The following is a 26243-nucleotide window of genomic DNA, read 5'->3' on the forward strand; positions in this document are numbered from 1 at the left end:
AAATGGGAAAAAACCCCAGCTAGAAGCTACATCCATTCCTTCTACCAGCAATAGCTTCGAGATCCTGGCCAACACATCTGAAGATCAGCCCCTGCACTCGAACTCAAGGCTCCCACCCCTCTCGGCCTTTGCCAACCCTCCTCCCTATGCATCCTCTTCCATTCCTAGCCAACCAGAAAAGGACCATGGGCCTCTTAAAGAAATTAGAGAGCTCTCGAGCGGAAAGTCAAAGGATATGGAAGTGGATGCCCCTCCCATCCATTCTATGAGTACAGCCACAGCCCCACAAGACATGAACGAGCCACAAGTGATGGACGAAGAACCGGAAAGTTCTGACCTGGGAGGACTTGACATCCTAGAGCTCGAAGCAACATGCAAAAAGAAGGAGTTTGACAAGATTCTAGAGCATCAACTTAACACACTAGAAGTTATCCTAGCCAGGGTGTACCAGCAACATCAGCTAGGCATCCAACCAGGTAGTTATTGGGACGATAGTCTCACTCCAAGAGATTCCAAGAAGAGGGGGAGAAGAACCAATCTTCAATGAACAATTGCATTAGGGAAAATCCTGGTTGACTCAGGAAGATGCAGGAAGCTTACCAAGTATTACAAACCCACCACCAATAGAGAAAGATGAAGCTCACATCATGGAATGTAAGGGGGATCAATAGCCCAGGGAAACATAGAATGATTAAGAACATGATAAAGCAGGAAAAGCCACAGATTTGTTTCCTTCAGGAAACAAAGTGCAAAAGTGACACTCTAGGAAACATACTTTCTAGATCTTGGATAGGCAGCAGTTCAATAGCAGTGGATGCCTCTGGGGCATCAGGCGGACTAGCTATTGCGTGGAATCTGAAAGCAATAGCGCTCTCAGATATACATGCTTCCCACCACATTATTCAAGCAACCTTTCATATTCTAGGTACTAACATTCACGGACATCTTACAAATGTCTATTTCCCACAAGAGGCGGGCAATAAAATGGCTTTACTAGACACAATAGAAGCACTGAGTCTACACAGAGTCCAACCCTTATGGATCATTGGAGGAGACTTTAACATGATAACTAAATTAGAGGAAAAGCAAGGAGGACAAACCAGTATGGAGCAGGAAAATGAGCACTTCAAGGAGTTCATTCAAAACAACGCCCTTATCAATTTTCAGTTTTGTAATGGAACACATACATGGAGTAATCACAAGATTGGAAGGCATCAAATCGCATCCAAACCAGACCGATTCCTCCTATCTGATAATGCGGTCCATTTAGGAGGATACATAGCAGTAGTAATTCTCCCATATGCAGGCTCTAACCACTGGCCCATCGCCCTTCAGTGGCAAAGACCGGGCAATGCCAATAAAAGACCATTCCGCTTTGAAGCGTTCTAGCTCACTCACCCCGCATTCAAAGAATTCATCAAAAACACTTGGAACAACTTCCATCTGCCTGAAGGCTCCAAAATGTACCAGTTTCAATAGAAACTCAAGTATCTCAAAACTCATATCAAGCTATCGAATCAAGAAATATTTGGAAACATTTTTTAAGCGCAACAAAACCTAAACAGGGAAATGGAACATCTCAAATAGAAAATAATCACAGAGGGACACAACGAAGAAACTTTGGAACAGGAGAAACACATTCACAGTCAACTGGAGGAGAGGAGAAAGCAGGAGGAAATATTATGGAAGCAAAAATCAAGGATAAGGTGGCTGAAGGAAGGGGAGAGAAACACCAAGTTCTTCCACAGAACAATAGTACAGCGGAGATTGCACAACACTATCCCTTTCATTCAGAAGCGGGGGGGGAAGAGTAGAAGAGCATGACGAGATTGAGCAAGAATTCACAAGGTACTTTCGGCACGTTCACCAAGAGCCCCCAAAAGACAGAAGGCCAGCCGTTGAAAAAATCATCCGAAATGTGCCAAAAATAATTACTGAAGAACACAACAAGCTCCTTCTTCACCCTATTCAACAACAGGAAGTAGACACTGCAATGCATCAGCTCAAGGAAGGAAAAGCCCCTGGCCCGGATGGATTCACAACCACCTTCTTCCATGCCTTCTGGGAATTAATCAAAGATGAAGTCTGGCAAGTGGTGGAGGAGTCGCGTACACTGCACTGGCTTCTGCCCTCTATCAATTCTACTTTTATTGCACTCATTCCAAAGGAAGAATGCAATATTACCCCAGACAAGTTCCGTCCAATTTCTTTATGCAATGTAATCTACAAGGTGATATCAAAGGTCATAGCCAATAGATTAAAGCCACTGTTGCCCCTGCTCATCTCGCCTGAACAATCCGGCTACGTGGAAGGAAGACAGATCCTGGATGGCATCATCCTCTCGTATGCAGTCATACACTCTCTCAAGCACACCAAGCAAGCAGGTATGATACTCAAGCTGGACTTGTCAAAAGCCTTTGATAAGATAAATTGGATATACATACAAGAAATGTTATTAGCTTTTAGTTTCTCTCCAATATGGGTACGATGGATTCATAGTCTCATTTCTTCTTCTTTCTTCTCCATCCTTGTCAATGGCATTCCGTCCCGTCCCTTCAGTCCCTCAAGAGGCATTCGACAAGGCAATCCTCTCTCGCCTTTCCTCTTTGTGCTCATGGCGGAAGGTTTAGGACGCCATATTAATCAGGCTCGCCTTTCCCAACAAATTAAAGGCCTTTCCATCCATAAATCCCCTGCTATAACCCATCAACAGTTTGTCGATGACAACATGCTGTTCGGTACCCATATATTCAAGAAGGTTCAATATACAAATCCCTGCTGAATGAATTTACCGAGGCTTCAGGAACTAGTATTAATAATTCCAAATCTCATATTTTTTTCTTCCACAGTCCTCCTGTTGTTCAGAGGGCCATTGCTCGCATTCTGGGTTTCTCCATTGACTCCCTCCCATCCAAATACCTTGGAGCCCCCCTCATTGACTCGACTATCAAGCATACCTCTTGGTGCTTGCTCTTCGAGAAGCTTGACAACCGACTCAACTCATGGACTCATAGATCTCTAAATATAGCTAGCAGGCTAGTACTAATCAAGGTTGTTCTACAAGCATTGCCGCTCTATCTTTTTTTTATCCGTGCAGCTCCTAAATGGGTGATTAAAAGAATAAGGAATTTACAGCGTAACTTCCTCTGGGGAGCGATTAGCACAAACCGCAAATGGGCTCTAGTTAAATGGATCAATGTATGCAAGCCTAAGGAGCAAGGGGGCATTGAACTAAGAGACCCTAGTCACAACAATGCTATAATGTGTGCAAAAATCTAGTGGCAATGGTTATCCACGCCCAACAAACCATGGGCGGCCATCTGGACAGCTAAATATGCCAATCACAGGCCACAGGAGGAGCTCATTAGACTAACGCCCAATGCAAAAGGCTCACTCATTTGGAATGCAGCTAAACAACACTTCCTAATCATACAACAACACAGTTTTTGGGAAGTTCAAAATGGCAGAACAACACGTTTTTGGATGGATGCCTGGAACCAGTAGCCAAAGCTCAGTGGCCTTCTCAGTCAACTCCCAGGCCACTCTGGGGAAGAACAACATCAAGAAGAAATATGGCACTATTGGACTCAGGAAACAGATCGAGGATACAGGCAGTGGCAGCAAAGCGAATTGATAATCAGTAGAGTTGATCACCAGATCATCAAGGAACTGGAAGGGGAGCTCCAAAAACACCGAGTGAGATATTCCGAGGGCAAAGACATCCTACACTGGGGCTACTTGCCAAGAGGAACTTTCACCACCACAAAAGCCTACAAGATCATAAGTTCAAATACCACACCCCTGGATCCAATATGGGGAAGAATTTGGTCAGCTGGTAATTGGCCCAATGTCTCACTCTTCCTATGGCTCGTGGGGCATAGGAAAATACTAACATGGGACAAACTCACGCGAATAAATTATCATGGACCCTCAATAAGTGTTAATTGTAAGTCGTAGGAGGAAACCCTTCAACACCTTCTGGATTCCTGTACCCTGGCTAACCAAATGTGGGAGAAAGCCAACTTTCAATGCCAAAGACGATGTAGGGTATCAGACGATATCACCGACTCAATTCGCCAATGGCACTAGAATCCATACAAAAGTGAAGTTCTCAATCAACTATGGAGATTAATACTTGGGCTCCTCACTTGGTGTATCTGGAAGGAAAGGAACAAGCGCATATTCAAAGACCAAACAACCCCCATAGAGATCATCTGGAGCAACTTCTGTTTGAACCTCAAGGAGACATTAGCGCTCCGTACATGGATGCCAGATGATTTTCCCACTCTGGCAAATGAGAAGGCCATTTGGGCAAATTGGAATTTTCCACTCCAATAGGGAAAACCATCTCAAGCCCACTCATAAGGCAACAAAGAAAAGATGGATACCTAGACTCCACCTCCAAAGCACACTCTCAAGCTCAACTTTGATGGAGCATAAAAGGGCAACCCCGGAAATGCTGGATATGGGAGTATATTCAGAAATCATGAAGGCTCGCCCCTCCTTATTTACTATGGCAATATAGGATGGGACACCAATAATTCAATAGAACTGGAGGGACTGTGGCAAGGACTTCTCCCTTCCAGACTCCACAACTTTCACCCCCTAGAAATTGAAGGTGACTCCCTCGTCCTCATCAACATGGCCAAGAAAATTCTCAATGGGACTCATGCTAGGAAAATTGCCAAAAGCTAGAGACTTGAAGCTAGATTGGAGGCCTTAGAATAATGGCTTCACAATAATCGAGCCATCATCTTCACTCATGTCAAACGCGAAGGAAATAAGGTTGCGGACCTCCTAGCCAACCTAGGGGTGGATTCTAATCACACTGTTATCACAGGGACACTCGACATAATCCAAAACCATGATCATGCACAGGAATGCAAACTTCTGGTTCAAAAGGAAGCTCCTCCCCCGGATGTGGGTGATTGCAATGCGATATTACTTGGCGCATGACACAATCGCTTGAACAGTTATCAGGATACGCAAGGCCATCAGCTCAACTGGAACACCAGGTTTGCAGTGAAGGAGTTAAGCCTCGCATGCACCAGCATGCAACAGAGAGCACGAGCCATCAAGGGAACAGTTATGGGAGGAGACTCCTGAGACAAGGCAGGGAACGTTAAAGCCAGAGAAAGGACGGGGGGGATGGACATTTCGTTGGCTCTGCTGCTCAGCCAGCATACCTCCGATCCTGCAAACAACCTCAGGGAGCATGAGGGGAATTGGATCCTGGCGCTGATGATCTTGGCCTTCCCTGCGAGGCTGGTTATTCTCCTCGCCGGGTATCACTCAGGTATTGCAAACTGGCTCTCTCATTCACATTTCTTGGCAACTGATTTCTTTGTTTGGTATTGGGTCTCGCACATGCGCAGGGATTCGGCTCTCCAAAGGGAAGGGTCCAAGCTCGGCAAAGGAGGCTCAACAAGTAGGCAACACCGCAGCCAACATATTGCTCTGCAGCTACAATCTCGGACCTGGGCCATCATCAATTGCAGGATGCATCGACTGAGACCAAGAATGGGTAGCCACGGGTGGCACCCGAGAAGGGCCCCAACTGAATCGTCCTCCAACGACTTGTTGGGGAGGCACGGGCATTCTTCTAGCAGCGGAAGAGGATAATCTCGTGCCTCTAGCTCTCTGCCCGAACCTATCCTTGCCTCTGGCTCCGCAATATTTACCTTTGACAGTGCTCTAAATAGGCCCAGGATCACAGGCTATTTTACAGTGGTTTTTAAAGAAGAAAGTCAAGCTGATGATTTAAGGACTCAGGCAGGAAATTCAAGGGCAATCTCGGATGCCTCTTCATCATTTCAGCTGGCTGCGGAAAATGCCCCTCAGCAGGAAAAAAATGAACAAGGGGGCAGAGCACAGGAGGCGATGATGGTAGATCCGGGTCCTGAAGCCCAAAATGTGACTCAGACAAAGGAATTACCTGATATGGGCTGCTGTCGAATCATAGAAGAGCCCATTGATGAATAGCAATTCCACCTACTCTTCTTTTTCTGGTAGGATGCCCCTCACCACCGGGCATGGTTGTAAGGTGACTTGGTTCCGGGATCCTTGGTATCCCTCAGTTTTTTTTGAGTTTTTGAATTGTCTTATGTTTCAGAGATCGTTCCCCTACGTGAGAAACAAAATTAAACAATTTTCAAATGTGCTTGTTTTGAACAGATCTGCCTCCTGTAGGAGCAGAGCGCTTGACTTTGGTCATGATGTAAATTCACTATCTACCTGTTAATATAATAAATATAATTTTACGTAGAAAAAAAAATATATATTATTTTTATTAAAATACTCTTGGTCGATACCATAAAAAAATTCCGATATATTTTAAAATATTCTCGTGTCGATTGTGAGTGGGTGAAGGAATGTCATATAGTCGTTTGCAGGTATGCGTAAGGACTATGAATGAATTGACATTATTACCACGGCATGCAAATACATGTAAACACCATCATGGCAAATAACAGAGTTATGGAAAGGTATATTGAATCAATATTTTTAACAAATATATAAATATATGAATTTTCTCATTTAAATAGAATGATGTGGAACCATATTAAAAATTATTCTCTTAAATTTGAATTATAAGACTATTAATTAATATTTAAAACAATCAAGAAGTAATTAATTATTTTTATTTATTTTTGCTGGTGGGGGTAATTTTATTTAAAGGTAGATTCAACAAAAATTAATTAACCACGAGCCGTATTAAAACTCGCTTAGGGCTTGCATGGTTTCAAAGCAAGAATATAGAAACACAATCAGCCTTAAGAGATTAGTTTAAATTAGTAGATATGACTATAAATTTTTTTGGGGAAGATCTTTCTTATCTTTGACTGGTTTTTGGGAAGATCTTTCTTATCTTTGACTCGTTTCAGACTTGATAGTAAAAATATAGTTAGAACTAAATGAATTATTTTTGGAATCTGAATTTATTATAGTTAAGTTTAGGTTTTTTTGAGATATTTTAATTTTCATTTTTTTAAGAGGTGGTTCTTATTCTGAATCCCTTCTCATGAGTTTACGTTTTTTTTAGATACTTTAATTCTGATTTTTCTAAGAGGTGGCTCTTATTCTCAACCCCTTCCCATTAGATTTAAACGAGTGACCTAATAGAGACTAAACCCCACAAAAACTAATTGGTCTACACCTCATGAATAAAAATATTAAATACATTATTCAATAAAATATTATTGTACTACACTCAATATTAGTGTACTACACTCATATCATTGGGCATACAAGAAGTTTTTATCATGATTATCTTGATTCCAATTAAATAAAATCTATTAAATATTTATTAGGATATTTAGGATTTTATATATAATAAATTGAATTAAATCATATTTGTTTTTTTATATATATAGAAATTTTTTATTCATTAAAATTTAACATAATAGGAAAGCCAATATTTTTTTTTTAAAATGTTAATTTTTAGATTTTAACTTAACTAGATTTAATTCAAAAAATAAATATGTATTGTTATGTTTTTATTAATCTAATAGTATTTTTTTTCAATATTAATAATATTTCAAAAATAATCTTATAGAGAAGTTTAATAAGCCTATAAATATATAAGCTTTTACTATTTATACTATTGTGAAGTTGATTTATAATTAGTATTGTGAAGTTGATTTATAATTGGTAAAAGGAAAAAGAAAAAGTGTAAACTAGATTTAGTCACTTAGAGTGTGGAATGGATTTCCTTCTTCATTCCATATAGAAAATTCCAAGTTCAGTATTTTATCGAAAGCCATAAATTTTTGGAATAGATTTCCTTCTTCCTCTCATATAGAAAATTCCAAGTTCAATATTTTGTCGAAAGCCATAAATTTTTTTTGATATAACTTTTGAATGTATAGCAAGGGCATTGATACAATAGGATTTCTTATTGATCCTAACTTTTTTGTATTAAGCTTTTTTCAATTATCATTTTCACTTGTGATTATATGTCCAGTAGATAATCTTTGAATTCATGTGGTCCTCTCAAGTATCTATTGTCCAACATTTTTTATTACTTCTCCACTAGGTATAAAACACCATTCAACTTTTTCCCATTGTTTTGCAATATATATTTCTTTTGAACCTCATGAGTTTTCTAATCCTAGTAAATGGTAACATATTTTTCAACATTTACTTGAGCCCTTGTGAGGTATGACCACCCATAAAATAACTATACTATCTTGTGATGTTCTTGGGCATTTTTATTGTTGTATTGGGGCTAAGGATCTAATAAGAGGTAATAGAGATAATTATGACAATATATTGATAAGATAGTTATAATAAATTGGGATCGAAAATTGGTGAAAAGAGATGAAGTTGGAGATTGAATGCGAAGTCTAAAATATTATTTTTAAAATGGATATAAATAATAGTTATAAAATAATAATTAATTTTGTTATTTATATTTTATTTAATAATTAATATATTTAATTATTTCAAAAATATATATATTTTCATTATTGAAAAATATAAACAATTAAATATAATATTTCCTCTAATAAATAGATACGATTGAATTCAATATAAGAATAAGATTTTAAGTTAGCTAGTATTTTAGATTTCGATGGTTGAAAAATTATACATTAATATTTTGGTGATTTGGAAAAAATATATATATTTAAAATAATATAATATTTATATTTATAAATTTATTTATCTAATTGAATTCAATATAAAAATAAGATTTTAAATTAGCTATTATATTGTATTTTAGATTTCGATGGTTGAAAAATTATACATTAATATTTTGGTGATTTGGAAAAAATATATATATTTAAAATAATATAATATTTATATTTATAAATTTATTTATCTAATTGAATTCAATATAAAAATAAGATTTTAAATTAGCTATCGTATTTTAGATTTTGATGATTGAAAAAATATACATTAATCAATATTCAAGAAGTCTGGATGACGAAACAATATTCAGGAAGTTCTAATGATGGATGCATGTTGGCATTTGAAACATTGACGAAAATGGCTTTTACTGTGGGTTATCGAGTAACTAAGTCAAAATATACATTAATATTTTGGTGATCCAAATATATATATATATATATATATATATATATATATATATATATATATATATATATATATATATATATATATATATATTAAATAATATAATATTTATATTTATAAATTTACTGTAATATCCCCTGTGAAAAGTTAATGTTGGTAAATGGTAAAAGTAATTATTGAATAGAGACTTTATTTGAAATTATATATATATTCCTGTTATTAATTTTATGTTAATGAAAAACAATTGTGTTGGTACTATTGGAACTGAGTTTATGATTAATCTTGGTTAGTAACTGAGGAATCAGTTACAATGGAACCCTAACTACCTTGAGGTAGTTGAGACCCCAGAGGAAAAAGGGGGAATTGCCAAGTCTGGTTGGGATCAGATGGCAGAGAAAGGAAAATAATGCTATGTCTGGTTAGGATCAGATGGCATAAGGAAAAGAGTTTTCCTGTGTACGCTATGTCTGGTTAGGATCAGATAGCGTTACTGGCGAGGCCAGTGTAATTGCGGTCGAGTAGGACCTGCAAGTGCTTGGGGGTGGAAGAACAAAGAGGAACTCTTCCTACGGACGGGTGGATTGACAAGCATTACAAGTAGGTTTGCAGAGTAGCAGGTATGGCCTACTATGAGACTATTTATTTACTGAGTTGTCTCTTATACTGTTCTGTGCCAAATTAATATGTTGTTCTGTGAGAAAAAGAAACAGTAGAGATTATTGACTACTATTCTTAACTGAGAATGAAAAAGAAAGAAACAAAACATTATTTGCTGTAATATAGACAGATCGAAATGCATTCGTATTTGAAGAGAAGAAAAACAAAATATCAAACCCTTGCTTTTTATCTGGGAATAACAGTAAGACACCATCAGAATCATCAAGTCCTTGATATCCAAGTAATGACTAGAAATACGAAAGAGGTAGGGCCGTAAACCCTCTGTTATTTACATGTCATGAAAATGAAATATACATTCTATACAAAAGCATCGAAAGAACAAGAACATGCATTCTTGATAGGAGGTAGTAATACACATCTACAACATGGTATCAAATCATAAGGCGAATTGGCAAGTCCCGCAGTTAAACGAATATATATAAACTATGTCATTGTTTGCATATGGTAAAGAAACCTAAATGCAGATTAAACCCCGGCCCGGAGAGCCGTAGCTGGAGAGCCAAAGAATCTCATAAAGTGAGAATCGAACCCCTGTACCTTTGCATGCACGGGTTACATATTTAACAAAACGCATTTTCAACTATTATATAAATAGACAATATTAGCATCCAGGATTGCATGATAACTATGGTTATACGCATTCTTAGACTGACTCTTAAGTAAACCCTCACCTATAAAGCTGGGCTGAGACTTATCCAAGCCCGCAATGTGTCATAATCGAGCACATCAAAACGAAGTTCATCATAAAACATAAGTATCATAACAAGTGCCGCAATATCATAATAGTAGTAAATCTCATAACAATAATGCGATATTATAAAAGTAAGGAAACTTCATAACAGTGTAACAAATATTCTGTGGTATAAACTTCGCATGTTAACTCGGAAACAGTAGATAACTCCGCCCGAGAGGACGGGTAAAACAGAAGAAAATGAACAAGTGGGACATGAAGGGTTACCCTCATCTTTATACGAGAAATATTAAACAGTTATGACAGAGTCAAAACTATAGCATGTTCACAACCAATGTCTGCAGGTAAAACAAGCCGAATGGCTTAGGATTAAAATATACATGTTAAATAGATCCAGATCTAAATAAATTAAAAGCTCAGTGTGCTGTGCTCCCGACGTTGGTGTTCTGCCTGAGCGTGGCAAGAAACCGAACTTTTGCCAGAGAGAACCCTGGACCGTGCGGGGACCGAACCGAAATGAACTATAACAGTCATCCCTGTTCAAGGGAAGAAGGTTTCAGCCATGGCCCGAATGAAGTAAATGTGGAAAAAGGCCGTCAGTATTGTCGCATACCTGGTTAAGGGTAGCCGGCAATATGTAAGGACTCACTTTGCTTCAATAAGCGACGATAGCCATTACCTGAAACTTCAACCAATAAACGAGTTAGAATCCAAGAATGAAATGAGAGAACTGTAATAGACTGCAAATAAAAACTAACACAGTATATAAACGAGCTAGAAATCGTTGAGATGACGAGACTGTAACCGCTTAGAAATATAAGTACAACATTGTAATACTAGCTAAAGATCATTGTAGCGTCGTAAGCCATAACCAGACGCATACCTGAGTCACTGCATAGCCATGACAGTAGCTGGAAGATGTATGAATACACACAGGGTTACAGAGCTGCAGCAATTTCATTCCATGCCCAAATGAAAAACTAGACTCCGACAGAAAGGGAACCGGCTTTTAAACATGCCATAACTCTTACCGTTTCGTGGCAAGTTGTCATCCTTTGATCTGCCATAATCTGTGATGACCGTCCGATAGCCGGTGGGCATTGGAAACCATTTGGCGCGAAATCAACACTACCGAGTTGCCAGACCGTAAAAGCTTCAAACTCCGGGCGCACATGGCCAAACACCATCACACCATCCATCATACCAAATGGACGACGCTGAGTGAGACATCTGGTGTCCGAAGCAGAAGCCGGATGGGTGTATTAAACACAGGTAACTTCGGGATAATGAAATCCGGACAGGTAGCTATTGCCATTAACGTTAATTGAACTCTGTGCAATGTATATGAACTGAAGGTAATCAAAGTGGCGGAGACATTTAAAAAGGGTTTGTTTCAAAGAGCGCCATTTGTAATCTTATAACCTTAGACAAGAAATATCTCATGCATTGTTATCATGGGTGCGTGAAATTGTATACATGCCCATGTATGTGAGGAATCAACCTTAATTCATACCCCTACAATGTATGTACACGAATTATTACATAGAAGTTTGAACAGTCTGCTGTATGGTAATTATATGTTTGTTACCTTATTATTATCAAAGTAACGTTGACACCCATGTTTTATTATCAAGGTAAAGATTGCCATGTAATGATTTAAAAAAAAAAAAATTACTTAGTATGAGAGTGTGACAAATTGGTATCAGAGCCCAAGGTTTACAACTCTGTGACCTTTGGGAAAATTTCAAAATTACAGTAACATGAATATAAATGGTATCATGATAAAAGTTCAGAATACGCCAAGATGAATTATATCTGTTTAATGAGTTATTCTGTAGCAGGTAGTAGCAGAATGAGGAGAGCAAATAGTGCTCCTTATGGAAATCCGGAACCACCGGATAACATGGAACAACCTCAGGGAAATCCTGAGCTTTGGGTACAATTGGGAGCAGCAGGCCGCAATGCTGACTCGACACTGTTGAGGACAGTGCAGGAGCTAAAGGACGAAATGGCCCGGCTGTGTGCGGATAACGAAAGATTAAATGTTGAATATGAGAGGATCCTGAAAAGGCTATCTGATAAGCAACATCAACAGCAGTCACATCCAAGACCTAAACAGCCAAGAATAACAGATGAACAAAGCTATCATACTGAACCAGAAGAAGACAGGGCAGAGACGCAAGGAGAAAAGTCTGTCAATGCTTCCGAATATCAAACCCCAAAAAGACCCCGGATGGAACTACAAGGGGAGTTTCGGAAAATTAAACCACCTCATTTCGATGGGGAATCCGAAGAGGCTGCAGAGGCATGGCTAATTAATATGAATAAGTATTTTCAAGTGTATGAATATGATCATCATCTTAAGGCAAGGCTGGCTATATTCCAGCTGCAGGCCAAAGCCACGCTATGGTGGGAGGAGGTCAAGATGGTGCGGGGAGTGAGTGATCAAGATGTGACATGGGAAACATTCCAAAGATATTTCAAGGAGAAGTATCTAACAGAACGCTTTTATGATGAAAAAGCGCGGGAATTTCATGATCTGCGGCTGGGGCAGCAGACCATTGACGAGTTCGTAACTAAATTCACTTCCCTGCTTCGTTACGTACCCTATATTCGTGAAGAGAAGGCTAAGGTACAAAGATTTGTTAGCAGCTTACCTCTGACAATGCGAGAAAGGATAGAGTTCGATAATCCGAAGACCATGGATGAAGCAATTCAGAAGGCAAGACTGTGTTATCAGCAGAACAAATCAAAAGGAGAAAATTCTGGTAAGCGACGGACAGATAAGCGGGGCAGTAAAATGCCTATGGGAAGTAAGGGAGCACGCAACAGTTTTCAAAAAGGATTCCCGAAAGGAGCCAGCACTAAGAATCCAACGAAGAATCATAACAGATTCAAGCCTCCTGCAGAATCCAAATATAGTGAACAGCAAGTTAAATTGGACAATGAAGGCTCAGCTCGGCCACCTGTTCAGTGTTGGGGTTGTGGCGGACCCCATTATATTAGAAACTGCCCTCATCGGAAGGACAGCGACCAGCTGCCCCAGATTTATGAATCTTCAACAGTAGGAGATGTGGCTCGATCCATGCCCAGAATAAATGCAGCACTGGAAGATCGACAAGCTGATTACCAGCCAACAATGATAGAGTTTGAAGGTAAGATCTTTGATCGAACTGTTTCTGTTTTAGTAGATCCAGGAGCTACTTTAAGCTACATAAGCCCCAAAGTTGTGGAAAGTTGTGGTTTGCAGACTTCTAAATTTAAAAGTCCTTGGCTAGAACAGCTGGCCACTGGGACCAAAAGACGAGTACTAACCAAAGTCAGCAACTGTCCGTTAAGGTTAGCTGGGCAAACAATAACAACTGAATTAAATGTACTCCCTCTTGGTTCCTATGACGTGCTGATAGGAATGTACTGGTTGGAACGACGGTGGTCTGTAATTAATTGTAAAACAAAAATAGTCTCTTACCGAGATGAGCTGGGTGTGGGAAAAGAGATTCAAGGCATCCAGAAACTAGTGCAGATTCGGCCGATCACAGCCTCACAGCTGGTTAAGTGTATCCAGAATAAGTGCCAGATTTATGCAGTACAAGTGGGGTTTGCAGATTCTGTGGATAAGGTTGCAACTGTTAAAGATATACCAGTAATGCAGGATTTTGCAGATGTATTTCCTGAAGAAATTCCAGGGCTGCTGCCCAAAAGGGATTTGGACTTCACCATTGAGCTGATACCCGGAGCAGCCCCAGTGTCCCGAGCACCCTATCGGATGAGTGTGCCGGAGTTAACTGAGTTAAAAATGCAGCTGCAAGAGCTACTAGAAAAGAAGTACATCCGCCCCAGTGTCTCTCCTTGGGGAGCTCCTGTGCTATTTGTGAGGAAAAAGGATGGGACTCTGCGAATGTGCATAGACTATAGACAACTGAATAAACTGATAGTTAAAAACAAATATCCACTACCTCGCATTGACGAGCTGTTTGATCAGGTGAAGGGGGCGACCATCTTCTCAAAGATCGATTTAAGATCAGGTTACCACCAAATCAGAATCAAAGATGAGGACATAGCCAAGACAGCTTTTCGTACTCGTTACGGACATTACGAGTTTGTGGTACTGCCTTTTGGATTAACTAACGCACCTGCAACATTCATGTGTTTGATGAATAGTGTATTTCATCAATACCTAGACAAATTTGTATTGATCTTCATTGATGATATACTTATCTACTCCCGGAATAAGAGAGAGCATGAGGAACATTTAAGAATAGCGTTACAGACTTTACGGGAGCATCAGTTATATGGAAAATTCAGCAAATGTGATTTTTATAAAGAACAGATCCAGTATTTCGGTCACATTATTACAAAGGAAGGTATAGCTGTAGACCCCGAAAAGATTAAAACTATAATGGAATGGCCTACACCCAAGGATGTAGCAGATATTCGATCTTTCATGGGGCTGGCTGGATACTACCGGCGGTTTGTAGAAGGTTTTTCTAGAGTTGCCTACCCCATTACCTCCTTGCAAAAGAAGGGAAAAGTGTTTAAATGGACAGCAGACTGTCAGCGGAGTTTCGAATAGCTCAAGCATTTACTTACCACAGCACCTGTGTTGTGTGTGGCAGATCCCGAAAAGGAGTATGTAGTTTGTACAGACGCCAGTAAGGAGGGCATGGGTGGAGTGCTAATGCAGGAAGGTAAAGTGATTGCCTATGAATCCAGGAAGTTGAAGGAGCATGAGCAGAAATATTCTGCCTATGATCTGGAATTAACCGCTGTGATCCATGCTTTGAAGATGTGGCGCCATTATTTGGTAGGGAGGAAATTTTTGTTAATGACGGATCACCACAGCTTGACTAGCTACTTTAGTCAACCCACTTTAAACGCAAGACAAGCAAGATGGGTGGACTTTTTGGGAAATTTCGATTTCGAAATTAAACACCTAAAGGGAAAGGAGAACAGAGTAGCTGATGCACTAAGCCGAAAAGTGCATTGCATTTATGAGATTGGTATCAGTCAAGGATGGTCCACTCTTGACAAAGAGATTGAGGAGGCTGCGACGCAAGATCAGACTTATTTGCAAAAGAAGCATTTAGTGCAGAATTCAGATACCCGGTCCATACAACAAGGTTACACCTTGAATACAGCCGGCATTTTGTGCTATCAGAAGAAGATTTATATACCCAATCAAAGTAGTATTAAAGAAAATATTCTGGATGAAAATCATAGAAGTCCTTATGCAGGACATCCTGGTTACCAGAAATTAATCACCTCACTAAGAAAGGAGTATTACTGGCCAGGCATGAGGAAGGATGTTGTAGAATACCTGGCGCGCTGTTTGGAGTGTCAACAGGTGAAGGCTGAACATCAGTATCCTGCAGGACTACTACAGCCAATACCCATACCAGAATGGAAATGGGAGACCATAACAATGGACTTTATTACCGGTTTGCTGAGATCCAAAAAGAGCAATGATTCTATAATGGTGGTAGTGGATAAACTCAGCAAGTTAGCTCACTTTATACCGGTTCAATCCACTTATCGTGCAGCTCAAATCGAAAACATTTTAATGCAAAATATATTTAAACTTCATGGGCTGCCAAAAGTAATAATATCTGATCGTGATGTTAAATTTACCTCAGCTTTTTGGAGGACTTTGTTTGAAGGTCTAGGAACCCAATTGAGCTTCAGCACCGCATATCATCCGCAAACTAACGGACAGACTGAGCGAGTGAATCAAGTGTTGGAGGACATGCTGCGGTCTTATGTGATGCAGCAACCTACGAGATGGGAGGAGTATCTACATCTGGTGGAATTCGCCTATAACAATGGTTATCACTCATCCTTGAAGATGAGCCCATTCGAGGTACTTTACGGCCGGAAATGTCGTACACCCTCCAGTTGGGGTGGACCAGAGGATAAATTCTTGCTGGGTCCTGAGATGTTGGAAGAAATGGAAGTTATGGTGAAAAAAGTTCGAGCTAATCTAAAGATGGCTCAAGACAGACAGAAGAATTTTGCAGATCGGAAGAGGACGTTTAAAGAGTACCAAGTGGGTGAACATGTGTACATCAGAATTCGAGCTAGGAAAAGCACCCTCCAATGGAATGCCTATGCCAAATTGGCACCGCGTTTTTGTGGACCATTCCAAATACTGGCACGAGTAGGGCCAATAGCTTACCAGCTCGCCCTACCCAGCCATATTCGGGTCCATAATGTCTTCCATGTATCAGTTTTAAAAAGATATGTGTATGATCCTAGGCATATAATAAGTTGGCAGGACATTCAGGTAAGGGAAGACTGTTATATAATGTAAACTGAAATAGAATACTAGTAAGCAGCTGATTTAATTGTTGTGTGTTTCAGGTGGAACCGAAAGGAGAGTTCCTGGTCGAACCAGTGAACATATTAGATCGGAGAAGAGTCGAGCTGCAGAAAAAGGTCATCAGCCAGGTTAAAGTGCAGTGGCAGCACTTTGGGCCTGAAGAGGCCACCTGGGAAGATGAACAAATGATGAGGGATACTTATCCCAGACTGTTTTTGGATAAACAGCAACATCGGGATGATGTAGACTTTCAGGAGGGGGAGATGTAATATCCCCTGTGAAAAGTTAATGTTGGTAAATGGTAAAAGTAATTATTGAACAGAGACTTTATTTGGAATTATATATATATTCCTGTTATTAATTTTATGTTAATGAAAAACAATTGTGTTGGTACTATTGGCACTGAGTTTATGATTAATCTTGGTTAGTAACTGAGGTATCAGTTACAATGGAACCCTAACTACCTTGAGGTAGTTGAGACCCTAGAGGAAAAAGGGGGAATTGCCAAGTCTGGTTGGGATCAGATGGCAGAGAAAGGAAAATAATGCTATGTCTGGTTAGGATCAGATGGCATAAGGAAAAGAGTTTTCCTGTGTACGCTATGTCTGGTTAGGATCAGATAGCGTTACTAGCGAGGCCAGTGTAATTGCGGTCGAGTAGGACCTGCAAGTGCTTGGGGGTGGAAGAATAAAGAGGAACTCTTCCTACGGATGGGTGGATTGACAAGCATTACAAGTAGGTTTGCAGAGTAGCAGGTATGGCCTACTATGAGACTATTTATTTACTGAGTTGTCTCTTATACTGTTTTGTGCCAAATTAATATGTTGTTTTGTGAGAAAAAGAAACAGTAGAGATTATTGACTACTATTCTTAATTGAGAATGAAAAAGAAAGAAACAAAACATTATTTGCTGTAATATAGACAGATCGAAATGCATTCGTATTTGAAGAGAAGAAAAACAAAATATCAAACCCTTGCTTTTTATCTAGGAATAACAGTAAGACACCATCAGAATCATCAAGTCCTTGATATCCAAGTAATGACTAGAAATACGAAAGAGGTAGGTCCGTAAACCCTCTGTTATTTACATGTCATGAAAACGAAATATACATTCTATACAAAAGCATCGAAAGAACAAGAACATGCATTCTAGACAGGAGGTAGTAATACGCATCTACAACATGGTATCAAATCATAAGGCGAACTGGTAAGTCCCGCAGTTAAACGAATATATATAAACTATGTCATTGTTTGCATATGGTAAAGAAACCTAAATGGAGATTAAACCCCGGCCCGGAGAGCCGTAGCTAGAGAGCCAAAGAATCTCATAAAGTGAGAATCGAAACCCTGTACCTTGCATGCACGGGTTACATATTTAACAAACGCATTTTCAACTATTATATAAATAGACAATATTAGCATCCAGGATTGCATGATAACTATGGTTATACGCATTCTTAGACTGACTCTTAAGTAAACCCTCACCTATAAAGCTGGGCTGAGACTTATCCAAGCCTGCAATGTGTCATAATCGAGCACATCAAAACGAAGTTCATCATAAAACAGAAGTATCGTAACAAGTGCTGCAATATCATAACAGTAGTAAATCTCATAACAATAATGCGATATTATAAAAGTAAGGAAACTTCATAACAGTGTAACAAATATTCTGTGGTATAAACTTCGCATGTTAACTCGGAAACAATAGATAACTCCGCCCGAGAGGACGGGTAAAACAGAAGAAAATGAACAAGTAGGACATGAAGGGTTACCCTCATCTTTATACGAGAAATATTAAACAGTCATGACAGAGTCAAAACTATAGCATGTTCACAACCAATGTCTGTAGGTAAAACAAGCCGAATGGCTTAGGATTAAAATATACATGTTAAATAGATCCAGATCTAAATAAATTCAAAGCTCAGTGTGCTGTGCTCCCGACATTGGTGTTCTGCCTGAGCGTGGCAAGAAACCGAACTTTTGCCAGAGAGAACCCTGGACGGTGCGGGGACCGAACCGAAATGAACTATAACAGTCATCCCTGTTCAAGGGAAGAAGGTTTCAGCCATGGCCTGAATGAAGTAAATGTGGAAAAAGGCCGTCAGTATTGTCGCATACCTGGTTAAGGGTAGCCGGCAATATGTAAGGACTCACTTTGCTTCAATAAGCGACGATAGCCATTACCTGAAACTTCAACCAATAAACGAGTTAGAATCCAAGAACAAAATGAGAGAACTGTAATAGACTGCAAATAAAAACTAACACAGTATATAAACGAGCTAGAAATCGCTGAGATGACGAGACTGTAACCGCTTAGAAATATAAGTACAACATTGTAATACCAGCTAAAGATCATTGTAGCATCGTAAGCCATAACCAGACGCATACCTGAGTCACTGCATAGCCATGACAGCAGCTGGAAGATGTATGAATACGCACAGGGTTACAGAGCTGCAGCAATTTCATTCCATGCCCAAATGAAAAACTAGACTCCGACAGAAAGGGAACCGGCTTTTAAACATGCCATAACTCTTACCGTTTCGTGGCAAGTTGTCATCCTTTGATCTGCCATAATCCCTGATGACCGTCCGATAGCCGGTGGGCATTGGAAACCCTTTGGCGCGAAATCAACACTACCGAGGTGCCAGACCGTAAAAGCTTCGAACTCCGGGCGCACATGGCCAAACACCATCACACCATCCATCATACCAAATGGACGACGCTGAGTGAGACATCTGGTGTCCGAAGCAGAAGCCGGACGGGTGTATTAAACACAGGTAACTTCGGGATAAGGAAATCCGGACAGGTAGCTGTTGCCATTAACGTTAATTGAACTCTGTGCAATGTATATGAACTGAAGGTAATCAAAGTGGCGGAGACATTTAAAAAGGGTTTGTTTCAAAGAGCCCCATTTGTAATCTTATAACCTTAGACAAGAAATATCTCATGCATTGTTATCATGGGTGCGTGAAATTGTATACATGCCCATGTATGTGAGGAATCAACCTTAATTCATACCCCTACAATGTATGTACACGAATTATTACATAGAAGTTTGAACAGTCCGCTGTATGGTAATTATATGTTTGTTACCTTATTATTATCAAAGTAACGTTGACACCCATGTTTTATTATCAAGGTAAAGATTGCCATGTAATGATTTAAAAAAAAAAAAATTACTTAGTATGAGAGTGTGACATTTACTTAGTTAACCATTTATATATATATATATATATATATATATATATATATATATATATATTACAAAAACGGTTATGGGATTTCATTAGATTTTTGGCAAAAAGCACAATTCAGATTACAGATAATGACACTGATTTCTGAGGGCCTCTCCAACTACAAGAGGGTCAAAATACATAGCCTTTTTTTTTTTTTTTTGTAAGCTTAGGTGGGACCTTCTCATTTTCGGGTTTTTACATGTCTGTTATTCACCCCATTTCCAGGGAGGGTAGCACAAGAATCGATGAATCGCCTCTTTTCACATTTTACAATAAGATCTATTGTTGTTGCTTTCCCGAGCTTATGAATACATACAAATTGCTTCAATAAATATTAACAATATTACCCACACCTAATTAAATTAAATTTATATAGTAATTTATTTATTTATACTTTCCCGTATTATATAATCATTTTTAAAAAATCAATAAATAAATGAAAACGTAAAAATCCATTTTAATTTCGGTAATATGTTTTTCATGATTAGATCGTTAATAAACAGGTGATTATATTCAAATGGATCAATATTCACATGCATGAGCAAACCAACAATTAACAATATATGATTTGATAGCTTGTGTATATATATATTTTTTGTGTTTTCTTTGGTTCTTATATTTATAATATATATATAAACAGGAAAAAGGTGTAATCCGAGTTCACTTACAAAGATTAAAGAACAGTAAACTCGACCATCGTTTTTTAATATGTATGAAATAAGTAACAATTAATATCTAAATATTAAACTTTATTCTTTTTTAATTTATAAATGGTACGCCGTAGTTTGGTTTAATAATGGAGCTGTTGTTAAAAAATAAAATGTAAAATTGATTATTGATAATTAATAATTAATGATATTATGTTTAGATGTTTTATAATAAAATTATTTTTATAAAGTTTCTTAAAATTTGGTTATAAAAGAAGCTTATTAAAATTTAGTTATAAAAGAATGGACCAGAATTGTAAATATAAAAATATTGGTTAAAATAATTTATAATTTTAAATAAATTATTGATTGTTTTGTTTCAATTTTATTAAAATGTGTTTAGATAAGAATTAATAAGTTTAATTGAACAAAGAGGTTCATTTACAGCCTAGTATGACATGTAATTCTGTTAGCCTGTTATAAAGTTGAAATTTTGCTCATATTCACCAAAATAATATTTTCAAAAATTTAAAAAAATAATTAAATAACTATACAAAACATTTAAATAATATCCTCTCATAAAAAAATTGCAAATGAAGAAATTGGATCCCTCAGCGCATGTTAGATCTGTATTTGAGATGGATGTATGCTGATAAGTAAATATACCTAAGTAAGCTTGTCTGGTTAAAACCTCAGATTAATGTCTCAAGATCTAGAAAGGTGAGAAAAACTGAAATATTTATTAAACAAAAATAATTTTTCTTAAATAAAAATGATAAGTCAATTTACATTAATAAATAATAACCATCCTCACTTCTGATTTTACATTTGAATCATAAAATTACTTAAAAAATAAAAGTAAAAATAAAAAGATATACTTCTAATTTGACATCTGAATCACAGAAATACTTGCAGATAAAATATACCCGAGCTAATATAAGTGAGTTGTACATGTAAAGTATTGCTGTAAAGCCATGATAAAATAATAGTAAATATTGTAGAGTAGAGTATAGGTTAGGCGGGACACTATTTTACAAGGTTATACAACATAGCGCAGTAGATACGAACCCACTCAGAGTTGTTTGACAAGGTTCGCAAAACTGCGAGAAAAGAATAGAGGATAAAGTTATTGTACAACCTGCAAAGTATGTTGCAGGCACAGAAAATCATAAGCTTTTGAAGTATTAGTTAAAAGAAAACGCAGGGAAAATGGAAAAAACAGGTATCCCAAGCCCCCAAGCCCAATTTGATTGGATAACATTCATACCAATTGAGATGGACAAAAACATGTAAAAACAAAGATCAATCTAAACACTAACAAGAAGATTTCAAGATTTTAACAGTCTATAATTTGCTTTTCTTTTCACTTTTAAAGTTATAAAGTTTTACTTTGCTTTTTCTTTAAATTTTATAACTATAATTTAAACTTGACGGTTAGGCCCTGCTTCTATCATGCGATAATGCATTGTATCTCGAAGCTAAGAGCGAGCAATTCACCTACAATTAATCAACTGTCTCACCTAAACGAAATGCATTGTATCTCGAAGCTAAGAGCGAGCCATTCACCTACAATTAATCGATTGTCTCACCTAAACGAATGTGTCAGTCCAGGTCAGAGGTGGCGTCGATATGGCACGTACCATTTCCAAAAATGAATCAAGCTTTGCTCATTTTGTGTTTCAGTAAATTGAATGATATTTTAATAGGTCCTTTTGTTGGTACTCCGACAGAAGACTGCAAGCTGCGCGATTACGTAACTCGATAAGGAAAGATTTCAACCTGCCGCGCAACTATTGGATGCTGTCTAAGTTCAGAATTCTAAACAACTATTGGAAGTTCTTCAAGTTAAGAATTCTAAACCTGTTATGAATTGATATTTTATTTATTTTGTAAAATAATATTAATATTCATAATTATATTTATTGATGTGATTGATATATTTATATAGGTGACTATGAAAGACACTTATAACCACATTTATTAATATAGTTGATAAAAGTAGATAGACAAATATCTACTGAGTTCTATTTAATGTGACTTTTTGAAATTTTTTGCGATTTAATTTGTCTAAAATCCTGCAGGAATTCATTGAAATCACAAGTTTTGATGGGTAAACACTGCAAAAGCCAAGTGCCCTATGGGTTTTTCAAGGTGCTGAATCTATATAGTTAGTCAAAAAACCAGTTTAAATAACAGAAATCAATATTTGACCTCAAATTCTTTTAGCTGGATTACAGAAGAAAACCAAAAAAATTGCATAAGAACTTACCACATTAATAATTGTTAGGTGTATTTTATTGAACACTAACTATTTCTCATTATTTATAACTATATAAATTATAATAGCTATATTACTTTTTATTTATATAATTATACTTACTCTATCAACATTATTTTGTATATTAATATAATATTAGTTATTAAATAAATTTTGCTAATATATTGATAATTATATTTAAACTATGATATAATTCACATGTATAGTAACAATAACATTTAGTTATTATTAATAATATGTATTTATCTCTACTATTATTTTATTGTAATAATTAATTATATATTTATTAATATAATTGTCAAAGCATTTAATATATTAGCTTGGAATATATTAATAATATTAACTATATATAAAATATATATATTGTTATAAAATATATTATACTAGTAATAAGAAACAAAATATAATAATATAATATAATATAAAACTATTTTATGTAATAATATATAATAATGTATTATTTAATAATATAATATGTAATAATAATATATTACAAAATTTAAACTTTAGAGTTTAAACCTTTATAAATTAAACCCGAGGGTTTATGAATTTCTGGGTTTATTAATCACTTGTTTTTTAAATATTCATCCCAATATATTAATAACTCCTAAGAATTAATATTTTAAACCCAACTAATTAATAAATCCAAATAAATCCAAAAAATTAAATTGTAAACAAAAATAATATTAATATTATAAACTAAAGCCACTAATAAACCCAAGGGTTTAATAATATGAACCCAATGAATTAGTAAACCCAAGGGATAAATATTATAAATCTAAAGGAGCAATAAACTCAAAGAATAAATATTAAAAACACATGGATTAATAAACGGTGACAATTAACGTTTTAAACTCAAGGGATTAATAAACCCTAGGAAATAATATTTTAAAATCAAAAGATTAATAAAACCAATGGATTCAATTAAAACCCCAAGAAATTATAAATATTATAAACCAGATGGACTAATAAACACAAATTTTTAATATTATAAACCTAAAAAATTAGTGAACCAAAGGGATAAATATTTTAATCCTAAACCAGTCAAGAAACCCAATGGATCAATATTGAAAACATGAGATTTATAAACCGAAGAACTAATATTTTAAACCCAAGCATTGATATTTTAAGCCCAAGGAATTGATAAACTCACATCATTATTAATATTATAGCTACAAGGGATTAATAAACCCTAGGGATTGTTAATATTATAAACCCAACTAGATTCCACACTTACATTAGGGATTGTTAATATTATAACCCAACCACATTCCACATCAGTAAATGTGGTTAAAAAATACCAATAAGCGTTAATAGTATAAATCTAATATTAATCATAAAATTGATATTCATATTGATAAATATATAATATTAAAAATAATAATATAATTAAAAAAATATTATAATAAAAATATTATTATTATTAATTATAAAAAAATTGTTATTATTATTATTATTATTATTATTATTATTATTATTATTATTATTATTATTATTATTATTATTATTATTATTATTATTATTATTATTATTATTATTATTATTATTAATTTATATTAATTATTAATTATTAATTATAATTTTAATAAATTATTATTAATATCATTGCTAATTAATATTATTTACTTCATATTATTATTTTTATTTTGAATTAAATTAAATATCATTACTGTTGAGGGTCTCATGGATAGATAATGGGTTACCAGTTGAATTTCCCACTCCCATCGGGGTGATATATTAGAAATGATAAAGATGTAGTGCCACCAACCTTACCAAATAATAACTAAGTAATCATAAATTAACAATAATTTCATATATATATATATATATATATATATATATATATATATATATATATATATATATAATTTTTATGGTTAATAATAATAACAATAAATTAAATAATAACAACTATTAATTATCTCATTTTTAATTAATATTAGTTAGTTAATTAATTAATTAACATATATATATATATATATATATATATATATATATATATATATGGGGTTAATTAATTAAACTCGGTGGATTTATATTAAACCAAGGATTTATGTTATAAATCTTAGGAATAACACTACACCCTAGTAATATGAACCTTTAGATTAATAAACCTAATGGATTGATATTATAAATCCAAGGGACCAATACTAAAAATGCAAGGGATTATAAACACAATGGAATAATATTACACCCAAGGGAGTAAACCCTATAATTATTATGGCTGACCATGGTTGATTTTTTCGTATTGAAACTATCATTGTGATAATGTGGCGTTGCTCCATGATTGACCATAATTTATTTTCATATTTATAAAATATTTGTCACAATGCAATATTGCACCATGGTTGATTTTCATATTGAGAAAATTGGTGTCACAATGTGATGTTGGACCATGGCTTTCCATGATTATATACCAAGGGGACTTATAAAGAGAAGGAATTGCTATTATAAATCCAAGGCAATAATAAACCAAAGTCATTAATACTAAAAGATTAAGGGATTATAAACTCAAGGGAATAATATTGAACCCAAGGATAAATATTATAAACCCAAGATATATAAACCTCAAGATAAATATTATAAACCATAAAATAAACATGGTTAACCATAGTTTACCATGGTTGATTTTCGTAGTGAGACATTCCTTGTCACAATGCGACGTAGGATGATGAGTGATCATGTTTGACCATTATTGATTATCATGTCAGCACAATCTTTGACATAATCCAATCATGGATCTTGAAAACCCTATGAATAATATTATACCCTAGGAATAACAACTCTTAAGTTAACGAGTATTATTAATATATATTAAAATTATGTTTAATTTTTTGTTTTTTTTTTTTTTACTCTTTATTTAATTATATCTTCAATTGGAATAATATTATACCCTAGGAATAGCAACTCTTAAGTTAACGAGTATTATTAATATATATTAAAATAATATTTAATTTTTTTTTTTTTTTTTTTTTTACTTTATTTAATTATATCTTCAATTATATATTTTAGATAATTTTATCCAAAATTTAATAAAAAAATTCTAAGCATTCAAAACAAATATAAAATAAATAAATAAATATAAAAAACAATATCATATAATTGGTTTTTTTAAATATGAATGTGATTGTTTATTAATTTTGTGTAATATTTTTATATTAAATCATTTTCATCAGTAATATAAAATTTATTACAAACAATATTTAAATGATTTAAATAGATTTAAATAACTATTACATTTATAAAAAATCGTAGGGGAGGAGGCGGACGGAGAGCGAAGTGATTAGGGTTCTGAGAGACTCTGTGACGGCGCAGACTGCAACCCTCTGGATCTACTCAAGAACCGAACCAGGAAACCTGT

General features: G+C 35.8%; 1 protein-coding gene and 1 long non-coding RNA gene across 2 annotated transcripts; one reads left to right on the forward strand and one right to left on the reverse strand.

Moving 5' to 3' along the window:
• Positions 1-699: 699 nt before the first annotated feature.
• Positions 700-1389, forward strand: LOC149224318 (uncharacterized). Its single transcript, XM_089388149.1, has one exon. The coding sequence runs from the start codon at positions 700-702 to the stop codon at positions 1387-1389; it is 690 nt and encodes a 229-aa protein (XP_089244275.1).
• A 17251-nt stretch (positions 1390-18640) lies between these two features.
• Positions 18641-19196, reverse strand: LOC149224319 (uncharacterized). The gene is made up of 3 exons (XR_016249056.1): positions 19110-19196; positions 18840-18905; positions 18641-18762 (listed from the first exon to the last, which is right to left on the reverse strand). It is a non-coding gene; the product is annotated as an uncharacterized LOC149224319 (long non-coding RNA).
• Between the last annotated feature and the right edge of the window lie 7047 nt (positions 19197-26243).

The sequence above is a fragment of the Pinus tabuliformis genome, chromosome Q, assembly GCF_031772625.1.
Source record: "Pinus tabuliformis cultivar Carrire ecotype Pingquan chromosome Q, CPIR1, whole genome shotgun sequence".
NCBI classification, from domain to species: domain Eukaryota; kingdom Viridiplantae; phylum Streptophyta; class Pinopsida; order Pinales; family Pinaceae; genus Pinus; species Pinus tabuliformis.

Excerpts from the sequence above, each read along its gene's own strand:
- LOC149224318 (XM_089388149.1), top strand. The coding sequence starts at position 700 with ATGATAAAGCAGGAAAAGCCACAGATTTGTTTCCTTCAGGAAACAAAG.